Source organism: Arachis duranensis, chromosome 1 (assembly GCF_000817695.3).
Source record: "Arachis duranensis cultivar V14167 chromosome 1, aradu.V14167.gnm2.J7QH, whole genome shotgun sequence".
In the NCBI taxonomy this organism is placed as follows: domain Eukaryota; kingdom Viridiplantae; phylum Streptophyta; class Magnoliopsida; order Fabales; family Fabaceae; genus Arachis; species Arachis duranensis.
The window spans coordinates 88,199,087-88,216,930 of record NC_029772.3 but is presented as its reverse complement, the minus strand read 5'-3'; the positions used below and the strand labels follow the sequence as shown (position 1 = coordinate 88,216,930).

General features: G+C 38.3%; 4 protein-coding genes across 7 annotated transcripts in view; 2 read left to right on the top strand and 2 right to left on the bottom strand.

Annotated features, from left to right (window-relative positions):
* LOC107457934 (protein trichome birefringence-like 16) overlaps window positions 1–8,019 on the top strand; it is a 9,784-nt gene extending 1,765 nt beyond the window's left edge. For 3 of the 4 annotated variants that reach the window (XM_052259272.1, XM_052259268.1, XM_052259266.1), the window contains 3 exons: window positions 80–472; window positions 5,999–6,194; window positions 6,629–8,019. In XM_052259272.1, coding sequence (XP_052115232.1) covers window positions 80–472; window positions 5,999–6,194; window positions 6,629–7,457 — 1,418 coding nt within the window. In that variant the 3' untranslated portion in view covers window positions 7,458–8,019. The remainder of the gene's footprint in view (window positions 1–79; window positions 473–5,998; window positions 6,195–6,628) is intronic. The other variant, XM_052259274.1, reaches the window with a different exon arrangement.
* An 813-nt stretch (window positions 8,020–8,832) lies between these two features.
* Window positions 8,833–13,253, top strand: LOC107457959 (uncharacterized). Its single transcript, XM_016076160.3, has 13 exons — window positions 8,833–9,332; window positions 9,427–9,582; window positions 9,679–9,891; window positions 9,994–10,083; window positions 10,168–10,284; window positions 10,391–10,660; window positions 10,765–10,921; window positions 11,078–11,155; window positions 11,334–11,434; window positions 11,643–11,813; window positions 12,264–12,338; window positions 12,418–12,522; window positions 12,726–13,253. The coding sequence occupies exons 1-13, from the start codon at window positions 8,943–8,945 to the stop codon at window positions 13,065–13,067; spliced, it is 2,265 nt and encodes a 754-aa protein (XP_015931646.1). The 5' UTR covers window positions 8,833–8,942; the 3' UTR covers window positions 13,068–13,253.
* A 186-nt stretch (window positions 13,254–13,439) lies between these two features.
* On the bottom strand, window positions 13,440–14,352 carry LOC107457967 (uncharacterized). Its single transcript, XM_016076170.3, has 2 exons — window positions 14,086–14,352; window positions 13,440–14,017 (listed from the first exon to the last, which is right to left on the bottom strand). The coding sequence occupies exons 1-2, from the start codon at window positions 14,210–14,212 to the stop codon at window positions 13,572–13,574; spliced, it is 573 nt and encodes a 190-aa protein (XP_015931656.1). The 5' UTR covers window positions 14,213–14,352; the 3' UTR covers window positions 13,440–13,571.
* Window positions 14,353–15,002: 650 nt separating this feature from the next.
* Window positions 15,003–17,683, bottom strand: LOC107457974 (uncharacterized). Its single transcript, XM_016076179.3, has 6 exons — window positions 17,260–17,683; window positions 17,061–17,168; window positions 16,399–16,560; window positions 16,142–16,313; window positions 15,511–15,584; window positions 15,003–15,412 (listed from the first exon to the last, which is right to left on the bottom strand). The coding sequence occupies exons 1-6, from the start codon at window positions 17,554–17,556 to the stop codon at window positions 15,332–15,334; spliced, it is 894 nt and encodes a 297-aa protein (XP_015931665.1). The 5' UTR covers window positions 17,557–17,683; the 3' UTR covers window positions 15,003–15,331.
* Between the last annotated feature and the right edge of the window lie 161 nt (window positions 17,684–17,844).

Below are 17,844 nucleotides of genomic sequence, written 5' to 3'. Positions count from 1 at the left end.
CTCTTCTTTAATCTTTTTAAGAAAAAGGAATCTCATTTTGACTTCTGCAGCTTAACATGTCTTTTATGTGATGGTGTAGAAATTCTTTCAAGTGTGCCAGATGAAGTAAAACATCCTTCGTATGTATCAGATGAAGAAAAACATCCTTCAAGTGTGTCAGATGTAGTAAAACATCCTTCAAGAGTGTCAGATGTAGTAAAACATCCTTCCAGTGTGTCAAATGAAGCAAATCAGTCTTCCAATGTGTCAGATGAAGAAGTAGAACATGACAGAATTTCGGAAGCTGGGAAAAATCATGCTATACAAACTTTTCCGAATCCAACAGCGCATAAGACTGAAAGGAATGAAGCACAGGCGGAGAGAACTTCAAAACAAGAAGAAAATATAAAACATCCAGCAAACGAAGATCCACAAAGAAGCTCTTTAATTAGTGGAGAAGACAAGAATTCAAATAAGGCTACAGAAAGTAAAGGTGCTGACTACTCTTCATTCATACTTATTTCTATTAACTCTAGTGAAAAGTTTAGTTGCTTGGGAATGTTTTGATGGGTGAATCACACAAACACACACACACACACACTTGTCAGCATGTTCTATAGATTTTTTTTATCAGAAACATTTTTCTTTATTGTTTCTAAACGAAGAAGTTATGCTAGGAACAAGGATTTAGTTGTCTTTGTGTGATCTCAAGATCATGGATTTAAGCCATAGAATCAACCACTGACATTCGCATAAGGTTAGGTTGGATATATTACATCCTTCAGGTGTCGGCTTACCTGATTCTGCGTAATGGGGGATCCTTGTGCAGTCCTTATTGTTTTTCGAGAAAGCTCGATACATTATTGTAAATTTAAATTGGTTCCCAATTGTCATGATGTTTTCTAATAATAAGCTTTCTATTGAAGGATACCTCCTATATTTACCTTTTCTTTTGGTGTATTTTTAAGAAACCTTTTTGTTGACTAGATCAAATCAAAATCAAATTCCTAATTCCTTTCTTGAATCTTTTATGTAAATAGAATTAATTATAAATCTTTTTCTTTTTAGGTTTAGCTTAATTTTAGGGATTTTATGATTAGAAATCTTTCCTTTATTTTAGGCTAGTATTTTTCCTTTCTTTCCTCTCTTCTAGTTATTTCTATTTCTGTAATTCCTCTATAAAGAGGCTGATTCCCTGTACATTTCATAACACAATACATTCAAACACTTCAATTTGGTATCAGAGCAGGATCTCTGCACTGTGCCTCTGATTTATAGCTATGGCTGACAGTTCCTCAGTCATTAATCCTGAACAGAAGGAGAATACCACTCATACTCCATCAGATTTAAAATCTGAGCAACGGGTACTAGTTAGTGGTGACTCCCATTCAGTTCAGATCACTACATTTCGACTCAATGGGTCAAATTACCTTAGGTGGTCTCAATCAGTTCAGATGTATATCCGTGGAAGAGGGAAGATTGGATATCTCACTGGTGAGCGAAGCCAGCCTAACATCACTGACCCACAATATCATGTGTGGGATACCGAAAATTCCATGGTGATGACATGGCTGGTGAACTCAATGGAGGAGGATATCAGCAGTAACTACATGTACTATACCACAGCCAAAGAATTGTGGGATAGTGTCAAGGAGATGTACTCTGATCTTGGGAATAAATCCCAGATTTATGAACTTACTCTAAAAGCTAGAGAAATTCAACAAGGGAGTGACAATGTCACCAAATATTTCCACACATTGAAGCGGGTGTGGCAGGATCTTGACCACTTCAATAACTACAAGTGGAATTTAGCCGCTGATGCCAAACACCACCAACAAACAGTGGAAGAAGGGAGGATATTCCAGTTTCTTGCAGGCCTCAATGTGGAGCTAGATGAAGTTCGTGGCAGAATTATTGGAAGAGCAATCCTACCCTCAATTGGAGAAGTATTTGCTGAAGTTAGAAGAGAGGAAACTCGTAGAGCTGTGATGATGGGAAAATGCAAGACTGAACAGATCTCTTTGGAGTCTAATGCACTTTTAGTGGAACCTGCTGCACTTAAAAGTTCATCAAATCAGAAGCACCCCTCCAATCTTTGGTGTGACCACTGCAATAAACCTCGTCACACTCGAGAAACCTGCTGGAAGATTCATGGAAAACCAGCACATCTTAAAGGCAGCAAACCTGGTCCCAAAATACGCTCTACCCCAACTGCTCATGAGGCTGAAAAATCATCATTGAGTAAGGAACAGGTTGAGCAGCTCATAAGGCTGTTAAATTCCAGTTCTGTATCTAGTACTCCTAGTGGTTCTTTGGCTCAAACAGGTAATTTTAGTATTCCTATGTCCCTTAACTGCACCTCAAACTTGAATGCACCATGGATTGTCGATTCAGGTGCATCTGACCATATGACCAGCCTCTCCCCTTTATTTAAAACTTATTCTCCTTGCTTTGAAAATGAAAAAATTAGAGTTGCTGATGGTAGTTTTTCATCTATTGCTGGAAAAGGTACAATTAAACTGTCCAAAAACATTGACCTAAGAAATGTCCTACATGTACCAAAACTTTCTTGTAATCTTCTCTCTATTAGTAAGATCTGCAAGGATTCCAATTGTGCTGTGACATTCTTTGACACTTATGGTATTTTTCAGGACCGGACTTCGGGGAAGATGATTGGCAGTGCTAAGATGATGGATGGGCTTTATCACTTTGAGGATATTTCGGAGGATAAAATAGCTCAAGGATTTAGTGGTATAAGTTCTATGCCTATAAAGGACCAAATAATTCTCTGGCACAATAGACTAGGACACCCTAGTTTTCCATATCTCAAACATTTGTTTTCAAGTTTGTTTAAAAATATTGATTCTTCCTTACTTAAAATGTGAAAGTTGTATTCGTTCAAAAAGCCATAGAGTTCCTTATTACTCTCAACCTTATCATGCATCTAAACATTTCCACTTGATTCATAGTGATGTATGGGGTCCATCAAAAATAACAACTCAATTTGGAAAAAAATGGTTTGTAACTTTTATCGATGACCACACACGACTATGTTGGATCTATCTCATGCATGAAAAATCTGAGGTTTCTAAAATTTTTCAGTATTTTTCAACAATGGTAGAAACACAATTTGACACAAAAATTTCAATATTAAGAAGTGATAATGGCACTAAATACTTTAATAAAAATCTTGGTGAATTTCTTCAAAAGAAAGGTATTCAACATCAATCTACATGCCCCAATACACCCCAACAAAAGGGCATTGCTGAAAGGAAGAATAAATACCTTCTTGAAGTAGCACGTGCCATTATGTTTGAGGGTAATGTTCCAAAGTATTTATGGGGAGATGCTGTTCTAACAGCAGCCTATCTCATAAATCGAATGCCCACACGTGTGTTAAATTACTGCACACCGTTGGATACTTTCAAAAAGAATTTTCCAGCATGTAGGTTGCATTCTGACTTACCTTTAAAAGTATTTGGTTGCACTGTGTTTTTACATACACCTTCATATCGAAGTAAACTTGATCCAAGGGCAGAAAAATGCATTTTTATTGGCTATTCCCCAAGTCAAAAGGGTTATAAATGTTTCAATCCACACACCAAGAAATTTCATGTAAGTATGGATGTTATTTTTTTGGAACATGAAACCTTTTTTCAAAAGAATTCTCTTCAGAGGGAGAGTCTAAGGGAAGAAAATTTTTTGCATGAACCTTTACCCACTCCTATCTTACATATTGAGGATACAACTTCCACTAATCAAGTAAATTCTGAAACAATTGCAAAACAAGATGTGAAAACCAATTCTGAAATTGTGCCAGAATTAGTTGGAATCCAAACAGGAAAAGAAATACCACAAGAAAAGGAGCTTTGGTGTTATGTTCGGAAATATCCCAAGAAGACTAGAGAACAGCCCATCATCTCTGTACCAATCCAATCTGAAAACCCGGAAGACGGCCCAACTATAGTACTTCAGGAACTTCCAGGTAAATCTGAAATTGTCACTTCTAATAATAATTTGCCAATAGCCCTTAGGAAAGAAACCAGAACCTGCACCAAAAAAGTACTCAAAAACAGCACCAACCATCCTATTTCCAATTATGTCTCTTACCAAAATCTCTCTCAAAAACATCGAGCTTTTACTTCTAAAATTACAAATCTGTTTGAGCCTAGGAATATAGAGGAAGCACTAGATGATCCCAACTGGAAATTAGCAGTGATGGAAGAGTGGCATGCACTCAAGAAAAATGAAACTTGGGAGATTGTAGATCAAAGTGTGCAAACTAAAGAAATCTCTCTATGGATTGAAACAATCCCCAAGAGCTTGGTTTGAACGACTTGGAATGGTGGTGAAGGGACTTGGTTATACTCAAAGCCAAGCTGACCATACACTTTTCTATAAGCATTCAGCAGCTAATAAAACTGCCATCTTAATTATATATGTGGATGACATTATTCTGATAGGTGATAATTTTTTGGAGCTAAAAGACCAGAAGGAGAAGCTTGCCACAACATTTGAAATCAAAGAACTTGGCTCATTAAAATACTTCCTTGGAATTGAATTTGCAAGGTCTAAGGAAGGCATTTTTATGAACCAACGAAAGTACATCCTAGATCTTTTAAAAGAGACGGGATTACTTGGTTGTAAAGCTGCTGAAACACCTATAGAGCCCAACTTAAAATTGAAGCCAGCTGAACCAGAAAATGTAATGGACAAATGGAGATATCAGCGGTTGGTAGGGAGGCTAATCTATTTATCCCATACACGCCCGGATATAGCCTTTGCTGTGAGCATGGTAAGCCAGTTTATGCATTCACCTGGTCAAGAACACATGGATGCTGTCTTTAGAATCTTAAGGTACTTGAAAGGGTCGCCTGGGAAAGGATTACTCTATAAAAAGCATGGACATCTTCAAGTAGAAGCTTATACAGATGCAGATTGGGCTGGGAATGTCATGGATAGAATGTCAACATCTGGGTATTGTACTTTTGTTGGCGAAAACCTGGTTAGTTGGAGGAGTAAAAAACAGAGTGTTGTGGCACGAAGTAGTGCAGAAGCTGAGTTTAGAGCAGTGGCTCATGGAATATGTGAAGCACTATGGGTAGAGAAAATCCTACAAGAACTAAAAGTTTCTATTTCTCCACCAATGAGGTTGTATTGTGACAACAAATCTGCAATTTCCATTTCTCATAATCCAGTGTTACATGATAGAACTAAACATGTTGAAGTTGACAAGCATTTTATCAGGGAAAAGATTGAGAGAGGACAGATTTGCATCTCCTATGTTCCAACTACGGAACAATTAGCAGATGTTCTAACTAAAGGATTACCCAAGAAGACTCTTGATAGCATAATAAGCAAGCTGTCAATGAATGATATCTTCAAGCCAGCTTGAGGGGGAGTGTTGACTAGATCAAATCAAAATCAAATTCCTAATTCCTTTCTTGAATCTTTTATGTAAATAGAATTAATTATAAATCTTTTCCTTTTTAGGTTTAGCTTAATTTTAGGGATTTTATGATTAGAAATCTTTCCTTTATTTTAGGCTAGTATTTTTCCTTTCTTTCCTCTCTTCTACTTATTTCTATTTCTGTAATTCCTCTATAAAGAGGCTGATTCCCTGTACATTTCATAACACAATACATTCAAACACTTCAATTCTTTTATAATTAGTTCAAGTTAGAATTTGTCTGTTTCTTTGTACTCTTTCCATTTGTTACAGGTAGACTATTATCTTGATAGCCCTTGGCCACTATTTTAAACGTGTAATTAGCAAACAGAAAAACATACTTTAGACTAATATTTGGATAAGAAAATTCTCATATTAGACATGCTGACTTATGTTGTACGTTTTTCTTCCGATATTATTGCATCTGTTGGTTTCTTCATTCATTAAAAGATTTATCAGATCATTATCTTGTTCAGGAGGGTGTTTCCCTGCACATTTATTGGAATGATGGGTTATTTATTTATAAGCACTGTTAACTAATGGATGTTCCCTCCCCAACTTTTTCTGCAGTCTGTAACTACGCAAAAGGAAAATGGGTTCTAGATGACAAGCGGCCTTTGTATTCTGGATTTCATTGCAAACAGTGGCTGTCAGCGATGTGGGCATGCCGCATGATGCAACGTACTGATTTTACTTATGAGAAGCTCAGATGGCAGCCAAATGATTGTCAAATGGAGGAATTTGAAGGTTCTAAATTTTTGACAAGGTATTCTCTATTTCTCTCGATTGTATTTGAATATATAAATTCTATGCTTATGTAATCGTGAGTCTACCCTCAGGGATTTGATTCTCAAAATTGTGAGCTTTTGTTTCTTTTGCCTGTAACTCACTTATTCCAAAAGGATTGAGGAATAGGATGCTTCTCAATGGACCTGAAAGAGGATAGGTCAGCTTTGGTTGGGGCATGTGTTAGCATATTATTGAATGATTCCCTCAAATTATTTTTTGTGGTCACATGTGACTATTGCTTTTTGAGATGCCTTTACTCTTTAAGGCAGCTTTTGATATATAGAGGAACAAATTTCCCCTAATTTTCACATCTACATTTCTTTCTTCTTAGTTGTCTATTTAAGTTCAAGTTCAACAGTAAAAAGGCCAACAAATGCATCACTAATTGATAATAAGCTTTTGTGCATTCAGGATGCAAAGCAAAACTCTAGCATTTGTTGGAGACTCATTGGGCCGGCAGCAGTTCCAGTCTTTAATGTGCATGATCACTGGTGGTAAGGAGGCCCCTGATGTACAAGATGTGGGTGCGGAGTATGGATTGGTTCTAACAGAGGGAAATTCCCGCCCTAGTGGATGGGCATACCGTTTCCCAAGCACCAATACTACCATTCTCTACTACTGGTCAGCAAGTCTCTGTGATATTGAACCAATTGACATAAACAACCCAGAAACAGAGTATGCAATGCACCTGGATCGGCCACCGGCATTTTTGCGCCAGTACCTTCACAGGTTTGATGTACTGGTTCTCAACACAGGTCACCACTGGAATCGAGGAAAGCTCAATGCTAACAAATGGGTAATGCATGTTGGGGGTAAGCCAAATACCAATAGGAAAATAGCAGTGATATGGGTTGCCAAGAATCTTACAATTCACAGCATTGTTAGTTGGGTGAATTCACAGCTCCCAAAGTACCCTGGTCTGAAGGCCTTTTATCGGTCCATTTCTCCTAGGCATTTTTTTGGTGGGGAGTGGAACACTGGAGGCAGTTGTGACAATACCAGACCAATGTCAATAGGAAAGGAAATATTGGGTGAAGAGTCTACTGATCAAAGTGCTGCAAGTGCAGTGAAAGGAACAGGAGTGAAGCTCTTGGACATAACAGCTCTTTCTCAGCTTAGGGACGAGGCTCATATATCACGGTACAGCCTGACAGCACAGCCGGGCGTGCAAGATTGCTTACACTGGTGTTTGCCGGGTGTTCCTGATACATGGAATGAACTAATCTTTGCACAGATCTAGTTTGTTGACCACAACAATTGGAGAGTATTTGGTTGGCCTTAAAAAACATTACCACCATTCCTCGAGTTGGAATGGGTCACTTAACTTCGAATACCATAGTTTTGCAGAGGATGTTGTCATGGGGTTACAATGTATCCAACTCTTGAGGTAATATTATGAGATATTTGAAGCCGAAAAGCTCAGAGACACTAGAATATAAATTAAGCACTAGTTGGCATGGCCCCTTGGAGTCCTCAGCAGAAAGGCCGATGACAAAGGTGCAGTATAGGAGCTCTTGAAGAATGTTGGCGGAACGTGAGTTGCTATTGTGTGGTGTAGCAGTAGCAGTAGCAGCAGAGGTTCTGGTCAGTAGGATAGGAAGATACTGTTGCTCTTTTTCATTTATTTAGTGGAAAGGAATAGTGTGGTCTTTTAGTCTTAGATTTCAGATTTGTCAAACCTTAAAGGGGTTTCAATTTTCAACCCTATTACACAACAATATGATGATATGTTATTATTGAATGTAATGTATCTCTCCCAGGCGGGATTGAGTATTATATGTGGGGTCCCTCCTTTTGTTGAATACTTCTTTTTTATCAAGTTCTGCATATCCATTGACGCGTTTGAATTTAAAAAAAAAAAATACTAAATAGTAGTTTGATTATCAGAAGTTTTCAAATCAGAAAATGCACGAAGCAATGGACACTTGGATCTCTCAAAAATAAGTGTGTTAATAATGGCAAAATAGATGTCACCTTTGATGTATGTTATCCAAGGGAAAAAAGCACAGAAAGCGAAATACGCAGTCTCATAAATGTAGGCATGTAGGGAGTGTGGTGCGCAAATCTGTGAGACCAGTAAGAAACAAACAATTCATGAATTTCTCAACGGTCAAGTATGGGAAATATAGACAATTGGAGTGTATTTATTAATCAAGTTAAGCATCACATGGACAGGACCCTCACATATCAAAATTTAATAGTAGCGATCAACGTCCCCGCTGGTCTATCTATTATTGTTAATAATGCTTAATATCATAATGAAATCGCGTAAACTATAGTAATATATCAAATCAATGTGTCAATTATGCAAAGTCATGAATTAAATTCAATTGCAAAAGTCGTTTTAACAACAATATCCTTTTTTTTTTACTTGTTTTTTCAACTAATTGATCAACTTATAGTTATGCAGTTTTAATGGAGTGAACACACAACACACAATTGCCGACATGGAAGAGGAACACGTGGCAGAAGAGGAACGGTCCAACGGACCACATAACGGAAAAACAGAAGGTGTGTAGTTTAGAAGAGCATAGGGATTAGGGAATAGGGAATAGGGGAGGGCCCCACCACAGCACAGCACTACTACACCATAACAGCAGAACGTTATTACCCTCCTTTTATTTTTGCAAAGATATTCTGCTCCCTTTTCTTCTTCCAAACTCTTCTTCACCCTTTTCGTAATTCTTCTTCAAGCTTTATTCGTTTCTCACACACGAAAACTCTAATGGCGGAGGATTTTGCCAGAGCCGTTGATGATGGGATCAAGCTCTCCAAGCGAATATACTTCGGCAAGGACAGGGCCGTGGCACCGCCCAATCCGGTGGTGCCGATGGCCAAGTCAGCCAGGGCGCTCCTTCCTTCGGGGCCCATGGTTTACGCCGTCATTCAAGACCCGGGGATCGTTGACAACCCGGACATTCCGAGCTACCAGCCGCACGTTCACGGACGCTGCGACCCGCCGGCGCTCATTCCGCTTCAGATGAACGCCATCGCCGCGGAGGTCGATTGCCACCTCGACACCGCGTTCGTCACGGTGACCGGCGTATGGCGTGTCCATTGCATCATGGGAAGCCGAAGCTGTGATTGCCGTCTCGCTGTTCCCATGGGTTCCCGGGTGAATTCCTCTTTTCTCTTCTTCTTTCTGATCACTCTATTTTTTTATTCATTTGGATGATTATTAAGTGTTTCTAACGTCATTTGGCTAACAGGGTTCAATTCTAGGTGTTGAGGTTGAGGTTCCAAGGAAATCATATTCAACTCGGCTGGTTGTTATGGATGATGACACCAAGAAAAATGAGAGTGGCACTTCCCTTCAAAATGGAGGCTTTGTCAACTCTAATATATTTACTTTGACTATACCAAAGGTGAATCAAATGCTTGCTCTCCTTCCAAAACTAGTTTTATTCTGATGCTGTTTACTTGTTAGTAACTGTGGCCTTCTGTTTCTGTGGTTGTTACAGATTGATGGGGGTACCAATTTATCTATTAAAATTAGTTGGTCTCAGAAATTGGTCTACGCCGAGGGTGAGTACTGTTTGGATTTGCCGTATACCTTTCCTGATTTTGTCAACCCTGCTGGGAAGAGATTATCCAAGAAAGAGAAGATACAAGTCAATGTAAATGCTCTTCCTGGAAGTGAGATTCTTTGCAGGACAATGAGCCATCAACTAAAGGTGCATATTTGTTTGTGTGTGTGTTTGGTACGATCATAGTTGAACATTTGAAAGTTTACAAATTGTATGATGAATGAACCATTTGAACCTGACTTGTTATAGGCAATGAAGCGGCATGCTGGGAGTATGGGTTTCTTATATGATACCGAAGTTCTCTCGTGGTCGAAAACTGATTTTAGATTTTCATATGCTGTAAGACTCGATCAATTCTTTTTTAATAAATTGTAATTTCAGCTGTTGAAAGGTTATCTTATTGGAATAGCTATGTCTATTTAGGTCCCGACGAATTATATAAATGGAGCCATCCTTTTGGAAGGTGCATCTATGCATGATTTTGATCAGAGACAGATGTTCTACATATACCTTTCTCCAGGAGATATAAAGCGTGACAAGGTTTGTGTAATATCTGCAATCTTCATAGGTGTATATATTATCTTATTTTATATATAACTATTAAATTTTCTTTTTCTTCTCACTTCTGGTCCTACTCTATTTGTAGGTATTCAGAAAGGATATAATATTTGTTATCGACATCAGCGGAAGCATGCAGGGAAAACTAATTGAAGACACAAAGAGTGCCTTATCTGCAGCACTCTCTAAGCTTAATCCCGATGATTCATTTAATATTATCGCCTTCAATGCAGAGAGTCGTCTATTTTCGAAAACAATGGAATTGGCTTCCAAGGATACTGTTGAAAGGGCCATTGAGTGGATTAATGTGAATTTTGTGGCTGGCGGTGGTACAAATATTTCACATCCCTTAAACACGGTACATTGAAATATTCAATACCATTTCTATGTGAATATTATTGAACTGTTATTACGTACTGAATCTATTGAACATCAAATCAATTATTATTTTCTTCATTTCAGGCAATAGAGATGCTATCCAGTGCTCAAGGTTCAGTTCCAATAGTTTTCCTAGTTACAGATGGAACTGCTGAAGATGAGAGACAAATTTGTTCTATGGTAAAAAATCATATGGCAGATGGAGAGTCAATATGCCCCCGAATTTACACTTTTGGAATAGGTCTCAGTTTCTAGGCCTTGAACCTTTCAGATCTTTCCAGTTGAAATAATCTGTTAGGCTATGACATTCTTTTTGTCCCAAAAAAAAAAGGGTTAAATCGTCTTAAGTTCTTTTTATTCTTCATTGTATGTTATATAACACCTTATTCAACCCCAGGTTCATTTTGCAACCATTATTTCTTGAGGATGCTAGCTGTGATTAGTAGGGGACACTATGATGCAGCTTTTGATGTAGGTAAGTTCTGAATTGACATTGTTGGTATGAAATTTTGGTTTGGCATTTTGGTATTTATGTAGGAACTCTTCCTTTAGGCATTAAACAGGAAAATTTTCTTAGATTACTTTGTATGAATTTCTTTTCTTTCTGCATTTATATCTAATTTGACAGCTGCCCTCTTTTTTTGGATTGCTAGATTTGGTTGAGCCTCAAATGCTGGCATTGTTTGACAAAGCTTCATCTCTTGTTCTAGCAAATATCACAATAGACATATTTGATGATCTTGATGAGTTTGAGGTAAAAACTTTTGGTACCTCGCTAGATTGAATTGGAAAAAAGTATGCTGTGGATGAACCTCTTTATAATGGCCTGTCCTGAAAATAATGACATTTATTATACTCCTCATACCCTTATTTAATGTTACACATACTATTATATAAGTAGAATGTTTGTCCAAAGAGTTTATGCCTCTTTCTTATGGAGTTATCTGCAATGTTTGTGATAGGTACACCCCTCTCATATTCCAGATCTTTCATCAGGGGGTCCGTTGACTATATCTGGAAGGTACAAGGGAAGTTTCCCCGAAACTGTCAAAGTCAAAGGTATCTTGGCTGATCTCAGTAATTTTACTGTAGATATGAAGATAGAAACAGCTAAGGACATACCTTTACAGAGGGTAAAGTGTTCTATCACTATGTATACTTATTTTTAAAATTATACATACAATTTCTGGACAGGAGATGCCAAATTTGTAGAGGGTGCTTGGAGAGCTATTTATTGGTTCTATGTGAAGTTTTTTTGACTTTGAAGAATCTGTTTGCTTATGAAACAATATAACTAGTAGTTGCTTCAAGTTTTAACCATTTAGAAGGGATTCCTCTTATAACCTGTCTTTATTGTGTTTTTCTGCGTGTTCACAAAGAACCACGGTCTTGTTTCCCTACTTTATATTTCTGTGGTGTGTCCATCATCATACTCTTGTCATCAGTTCATCTTTTCTTGCATTCATCGTCTTTGGATCTTTAGTTGGATGCTGCTTTTTAAATAATGCGCATATATTTACCATTCTGTCTCCTTTCTGTTACTACTGTTTTTCTTTCAATTCCTCGTTTCTTCTCTTAAACAGGTTTCTGCAAGAGATCAAATAGAGCTTCTAACCGCTCAAGCATGGCTTTCAGAAAATAAACAATTAGAACAGAAGGTACTTTGTAATCTATCAATCTACTTGGTGCATGGGACATTCAGTTTTATATTTCTCACTCCAATCCTTTAATTGGCAGGTCGCAAAACTGAGCCTGCAGACTGGCTTTATGTCTCAGTACACACGTATGGTAATACTTGAGAGTGATCATCTAAAGAAAGTCAAGGAATCTGGGAAGAAAGAAGTACGTGTAATGAATATTGTGGATTTTGTCTCTTTCATTTTCAAATTCTGTAGAAAAACATTGGTGTTTTGAAAATCTATTTTCTTCCACTGAATCCTGGAACAACCCTTGTTTGGTTTTTGACTAATACCGGTAAAATATCTTTAGACGAATAAAGTCATTCAGTCTTCTGTAATCATATCTCTTTGATTCATTGGAAACAGGCATCGAAAAAGAGCCAGCCCCAGTATGAGGAAAACGTCCAAGAGCAGAGGATGATTTTACTCCCACATTTAGGTGTTGGCTTTGGCAACTTGAAAGCAACGGCTGAAAATACTCCTCCAGGAGATGTATCCAAGGTACCTGAAGTGGCTGAAATATTTAAGGCGGCCTCAAATTGCTGTAGCAGGATGTGCAGTTACTGCTGTTGCATGTGCTGCATCGATTGCTGTTCGCGGATGAACAACCAGTTTGCAACTGCATTGACTCAGCTTTGCATTGGTCTAGGATGCTTCGGCTGCCTCACATGTTGTTCAGAGATATGCTGTTCCGGAAACGATGGCTGATGAAATCCCAATTTTGTTGTATGATGGTTCTTGTATTTTATTGCACAGAAAATTTCTCTTTGTATAGTATAGTTTCAGTTGTTCTGGCAATGTATATCCGTATATTACACAGGCAATAGAAAGTTAATTGTACACTCTTAGCAAAAATAGAATATGAATATACGAAAGAGTCATTTTCCAGTCAAATGTGTCCTTCTTCTTTGCCTTCATCGTTTTGTATTTGATTGATACTGAGTGCTTGCGATGGTTGATAAATGATAAGTAATAACGAGTTTCACAAAGTGGTTTTAAGTCTTCATTTTTTTTTTTCTCTTAGTTTGTGAATTGAGTCGAATACTTGAGAGCAGAGCCATGAGGCATCAAAAGACAACATTCATTAGAAAGTGCAACCATACAAGGAAGGAAGCGTTTCTAAATTTATTATTAAAGAGTAGAGATTCTTCAGTTGAATACAAAGCTGGAAAACACTCATTTATTTATTTAAATAGAAGGTGGAATGAGTAATCACTCGGGAAAAGTGAGTGCAGTGATGAGTTGGTCCAGCTGGGGAAAGCGAGAGACAAGGTCAGAGCGCTTAGCAAGCTCAAAGTCCTGGAACTGAAACGCGGGTGCACACGTGCACCCTACCAGAGAGTAGTGCCTCTCAGAGTCCTTTGCTTCGCCTCTGACGAACGACGAGCCTTCCGGAGACGCGTTGAAATCCCCGGTGGGGAATGAACCAAACCACACGTTGGGAGGAACAGTATACTGCGGCACCTCATTCTCATTTAGGTTGGATCCCAGCTGGGTGAATTTGACACTTGCATCCTTCTCATTCAGTTCAACTACTGTTATGGGGTCACCGATGTAGTGGTGCCAGGTTTCCGCACAGGGTATGCGGTGCAGGCGAGACACGCTGCCAGATGGAAGCAGAAAGTATATGGAGGTTGATACCGGGCGATCAACTTTGTCTGTTACAGCAAATTCAATTTCAAAATCTGAATCAGAGTGGAATTGTAAAAGGTCATGAAATACTTACATTGGGGTGGAAGCTGAGACTTGGAGAGTTGAACGGATCCGTCGCGGAATGTCTCGGCGTAGAAGCCACCTTCAGGGTGGGGCTGCAGATTCAGCTTCGTTGCCACCTGGGATGCCTTCAGTGACATGCTTGCTTCTTTGCTTTAATTATCACTGCCCTGCGGCCTGCGCTACTCGCTAAGCTGTCTTAAGTCCTTGCCTGAGACTAAGATCAAAAGGTTGAGATTATATCTTGGACTATAAACCAATTGAACTGTCTACCGTCTCCAGTCCACACCTACCCACTTATTTTTATTTTTATATTCATATGCACACTACTGGTTAGACACGTAATGAAAGCAATAAAGAGTTTACACCTAGATAAACAATGTCTCTACACTCTACTTCCTTCATTTCGGCCTCTCGAATCTCGATTAATAAAACACCAAGGTAATGACTATCTAGTATTTTACCGTTTGCTATTTAATATTATTTCGTCAAATTTTGCGGAAAGTAGCATTGTCAAGTACGAAATAAAAGTTTGAATCAATAATTTCCTATATAACATGTTACGTCCGTTGGCTATAATTCGACTCAGATAAAACTATAAATCGGAATATAATTAAAACTAAATAAACACGTGATATTTCAGGAGTACGTGGAGAGTACGTATTTTGATTTCTTAACAGACTTATCCTATTAAATCAAACAACTACGTGCCAACCCAAATAGACATAGGAATCTCTCCGCAAATCTCTCTGAAAAAGAGCACTAAAGAACAGTTATCACCCACTCAATAACAGCTCCACAATATCAGACTCACTAAGTAATTCTGAAGAAGGAGTTATACCTCGACTCAGATTACTAGACAGGAACATAACCAATCAAACCAAAATGGATAGCAAGCGTAAAATTATTATGTAGCATAACTGCACAAAGTGAGAACCAAATTATTTGCAAGCACATCCCTTAATAATACGGAAGGTTACAACATAAAAATTAACACTAAATCAATACAGTTGTAGAGTCCAAAAGAAACTCATTAAAAAATGTGTCCCTTGCGCCATAAAACCAAAATGGGATTATTTACAAGAGTGAAATTATTGTGTTAGCTTAAGGCACTCGAGCGCTGACCGAATGAAGTGCCCAACACAGAACAAATGTGAACTTATCCAAACCATAAGTACTAGTAAATATAGCATCTCCTACAAGTGATAATCATGGTTTCATTGTTCAAGAGAAACATGATATGACCGTGGAGTGGAATATTATCTACGAAGAACTTTCCCCACAAACCCTTGAAATGTGTTCCCGAGTCCCGCGCTCACCGCTTCTGCCAAATGCTGTGCCTGAGAAAATAAAGTATCACTGACTCAAGTCCGGAATGCACCAAGCATGATGGTAAATAACTCAAATTCCAAAACTCGAAGGACAGATTCAGAATTACCTCTTGAATGGTTTTCTTTAGATCGAAAGCATCTTTCACTCGAGCATCCAGGAAGGTCCATGTATCGCGGAAGTCTAACAAGAAACAAACGAAAGATGCATTAAGAAATGTCCTCACGTGTTACAACTCCACCACATCAGAGCCACAAACAGCTAGTTATCCATCCAAATTGGACTTTATTCAATATAAGATACTATATTAATGGAGTGGGGTGGGGTGGGGTGGGGTGGGGCATAAAAGAATAAATTCCATTGTTTTCCCCCTGATTACATACTTTATCAAATTACTACTCAACTTGGTTGCCATGAGAAAATTGGCTACTATGACAGGCTCAGTTCAAGAAGAAAATAAGGAGTTTGAGAGAACGGACATTTGAACCCAGTTAATATTTTTGGTCTATTCACATACTAAAAAAGAAAGAGAGAAGGAGAGAAGGGGGGAAATCAAATGGAACTGAATAATCGATGAAAGATGTCATAGCATCATTGAACCAGGCTCCACAACAGTCGACAGAGTGATTACCATAAATAGAAAAGCACAAAAAAACACCAAATAATGGATGGAAAGTTTAAATCAAACAAAAAATACGAGAAAACTTGTATGCTCAGAAAGAAGGGACAGAAAAATAAACCAGGAGAGGTATCTGTCAGCATATAAATCTCGGTTGTTGAGTATATTCCTGCTAGGACAGTGCGCTTGGCATACCAATCAATATCAGAAGCAGTGTCACCTGCAGCATGCCAAATCTCATCCACGAGCATTGCCCTCTGCTTAAAACTAGTTGGAACATTCACTGGTTGTGCCTGTAATGAAATCGGTATTAGAAAATTAGGAAATCTTTAATCTCTACAATCCAGATACAAAGTTTGTTTAAGTACATTGGCAGACCTGGATACTAAGAGCTTGAGGCCATGTTGATATATATGGCGCCTGCATTTCTAGACGAATTCTGATAAGCTTAGAGATACATTCACTTGGTGTCAAGGTTTTCAAACTCTCATCAGAGTCAATTCTATCGATAAGCTTTTGTAAGCAGTCATCCATGAAAAACTGGCACGGGAAAATTTTTTAAGACAAAAAATTAGTCATAACTAACAATTTGCACGAAGAGAGTCGCATGAAGCCTTCCAAAATTATGGCAACCCATTGGACTGATTATACTGATAGTCTGAAAGACAGGAAATCATGCATTGAAAATATATACTAATACATACCATTGACAACTCCTGAAATTGAAGCTAGCCAAAGGTCATATCTTAGATCTTACAAGGATATGCTATCACCGGATTTTTGTTTAGGAGATGCATGTATTCCATTATGTTCATAAAAGATTCCAGTTCATCCTTTACTTTTCGTAAAATGAGATGGTAACATGGTGCATCATTATAATTAAAAATATTGTGAAGCAGCTTAAAAACAGTATTATCTAAGCACAATCCTGTTTCGAATTTAAGGTGTGAAGCAATTTCAAGCAACCAATCGTGACAACATTTAACAGTAACGATTAATGTAATCATGGTTATGAAATAGTAAATAATGGAGATACCTACCTCAACCAGAGCAGCTTCCTTCCTCGGCAAAGAACCAACAATGGAAGGGGAGAGTCCAACATCCTTTGCTCCTGCAATCAGCGCAGCTTCAGTCCATCCCAACTTTATCTGCAAAATTAGAAACACCGCAATTTCTCACTCAATTAATTCGCAACATACATGAATTAATAAAATGAAAGAAGGAAGAGAGAGTACGAACAACGTGAGTAAGGGAGGCATGGAGCACGCGAGATTTTTCGTCCTGGTACTTGTCTCCTCTGGTTCTGGGATCCTCATCCGGCGACGGCGATGAAGATGGAGCTGAATCTGGTATGAGAGGGGTTTCAGGATGAACGGGAGATTGTGGAATAGGAAATGGTTGATCCTCGGATGTAGAAAAGCAACGATAGGGTATGAAGATCTGAGAGTGTGGAGGGCGCAACCGGAGGCGGTGAAGATTTCCATGATAGGAATGAGTTGCAGCGGAGAATAATCGTTTCGCCGCGGTTCGGTACATTATTATTATTGTTATTAAGGGCCGCCGTTCGGTGAGTGAAACACAGAGCCAGGGGAAGGGGTTAGCAGATGTGTTTGTGTGCCAAAGAAGATGAGACAACAGAATGGAGTGCCACGTAGATCACCGTTTTTGGCGCCACTTGTCGCACCTTCTGCCACCCACCAATTACAACATTTAAATATATATATATATATATATATATAGTGATTATTAATTAATTGTGTAAAATTATAAATTAAATATAAAATATATATTAAAATTATATGAAATCATATATAAAAAAGTATA

What these genes read in the sequence shown, in the direction of transcription:
- LOC107457967 (XM_016076170.3), bottom strand. Translation starts at nt 14,212, where the DNA reads ATGTCACTGAAGGCATCCCAGGTGGCAACGAAGCTGAATCTGCAGCCC. An exon ending in GTCTCAGCTTCCACCCCAAT is followed by an intron (nt 14,018 to 14,085) that starts GTAAGTATTTCA and finishes TTGCTGTAACAG; the next exon opens with ACAAAGTTGATCGCCCGGTA.
- LOC107457959 (XM_016076160.3), top strand. Translation starts at nt 8,943, where the DNA reads ATGGCGGAGGATTTTGCCAGAGCCGTTGATGATGGGATCAAGCTCTCC. An exon ending in TTACTTTGACTATACCAAAG is followed by an intron (nt 9,583 to 9,678) that starts GTGAATCAAATG and finishes TGGTTGTTACAG; the next exon opens with ATTGATGGGGGTACCAATTT. An exon ending in AGGAATCTGGGAAGAAAGAA is followed by an intron (nt 12,523 to 12,725) that starts GTACGTGTAATG and finishes CATTGGAAACAG; the next exon opens with GCATCGAAAAAGAGCCAGCC.
- LOC107457974 (XM_016076179.3), bottom strand. Translation starts at nt 17,556, where the DNA reads ATGTACCGAACCGCGGCGAAACGATTATTCTCCGCTGCAACTCATTCC. An exon ending in GCTGACAGATACCTCTCCTG is followed by an intron (nt 15,585 to 16,141) that starts GTTTATTTTTCT and finishes GTTTCTTGTTAG; the next exon opens with ACTTCCGCGATACATGGACC. An exon ending in TAAAGAAAACCATTCAAGAG is followed by an intron (nt 15,413 to 15,510) that starts GTAATTCTGAAT and finishes TTATTTTCTCAG; the next exon opens with GCACAGCATTTGGCAGAAGC.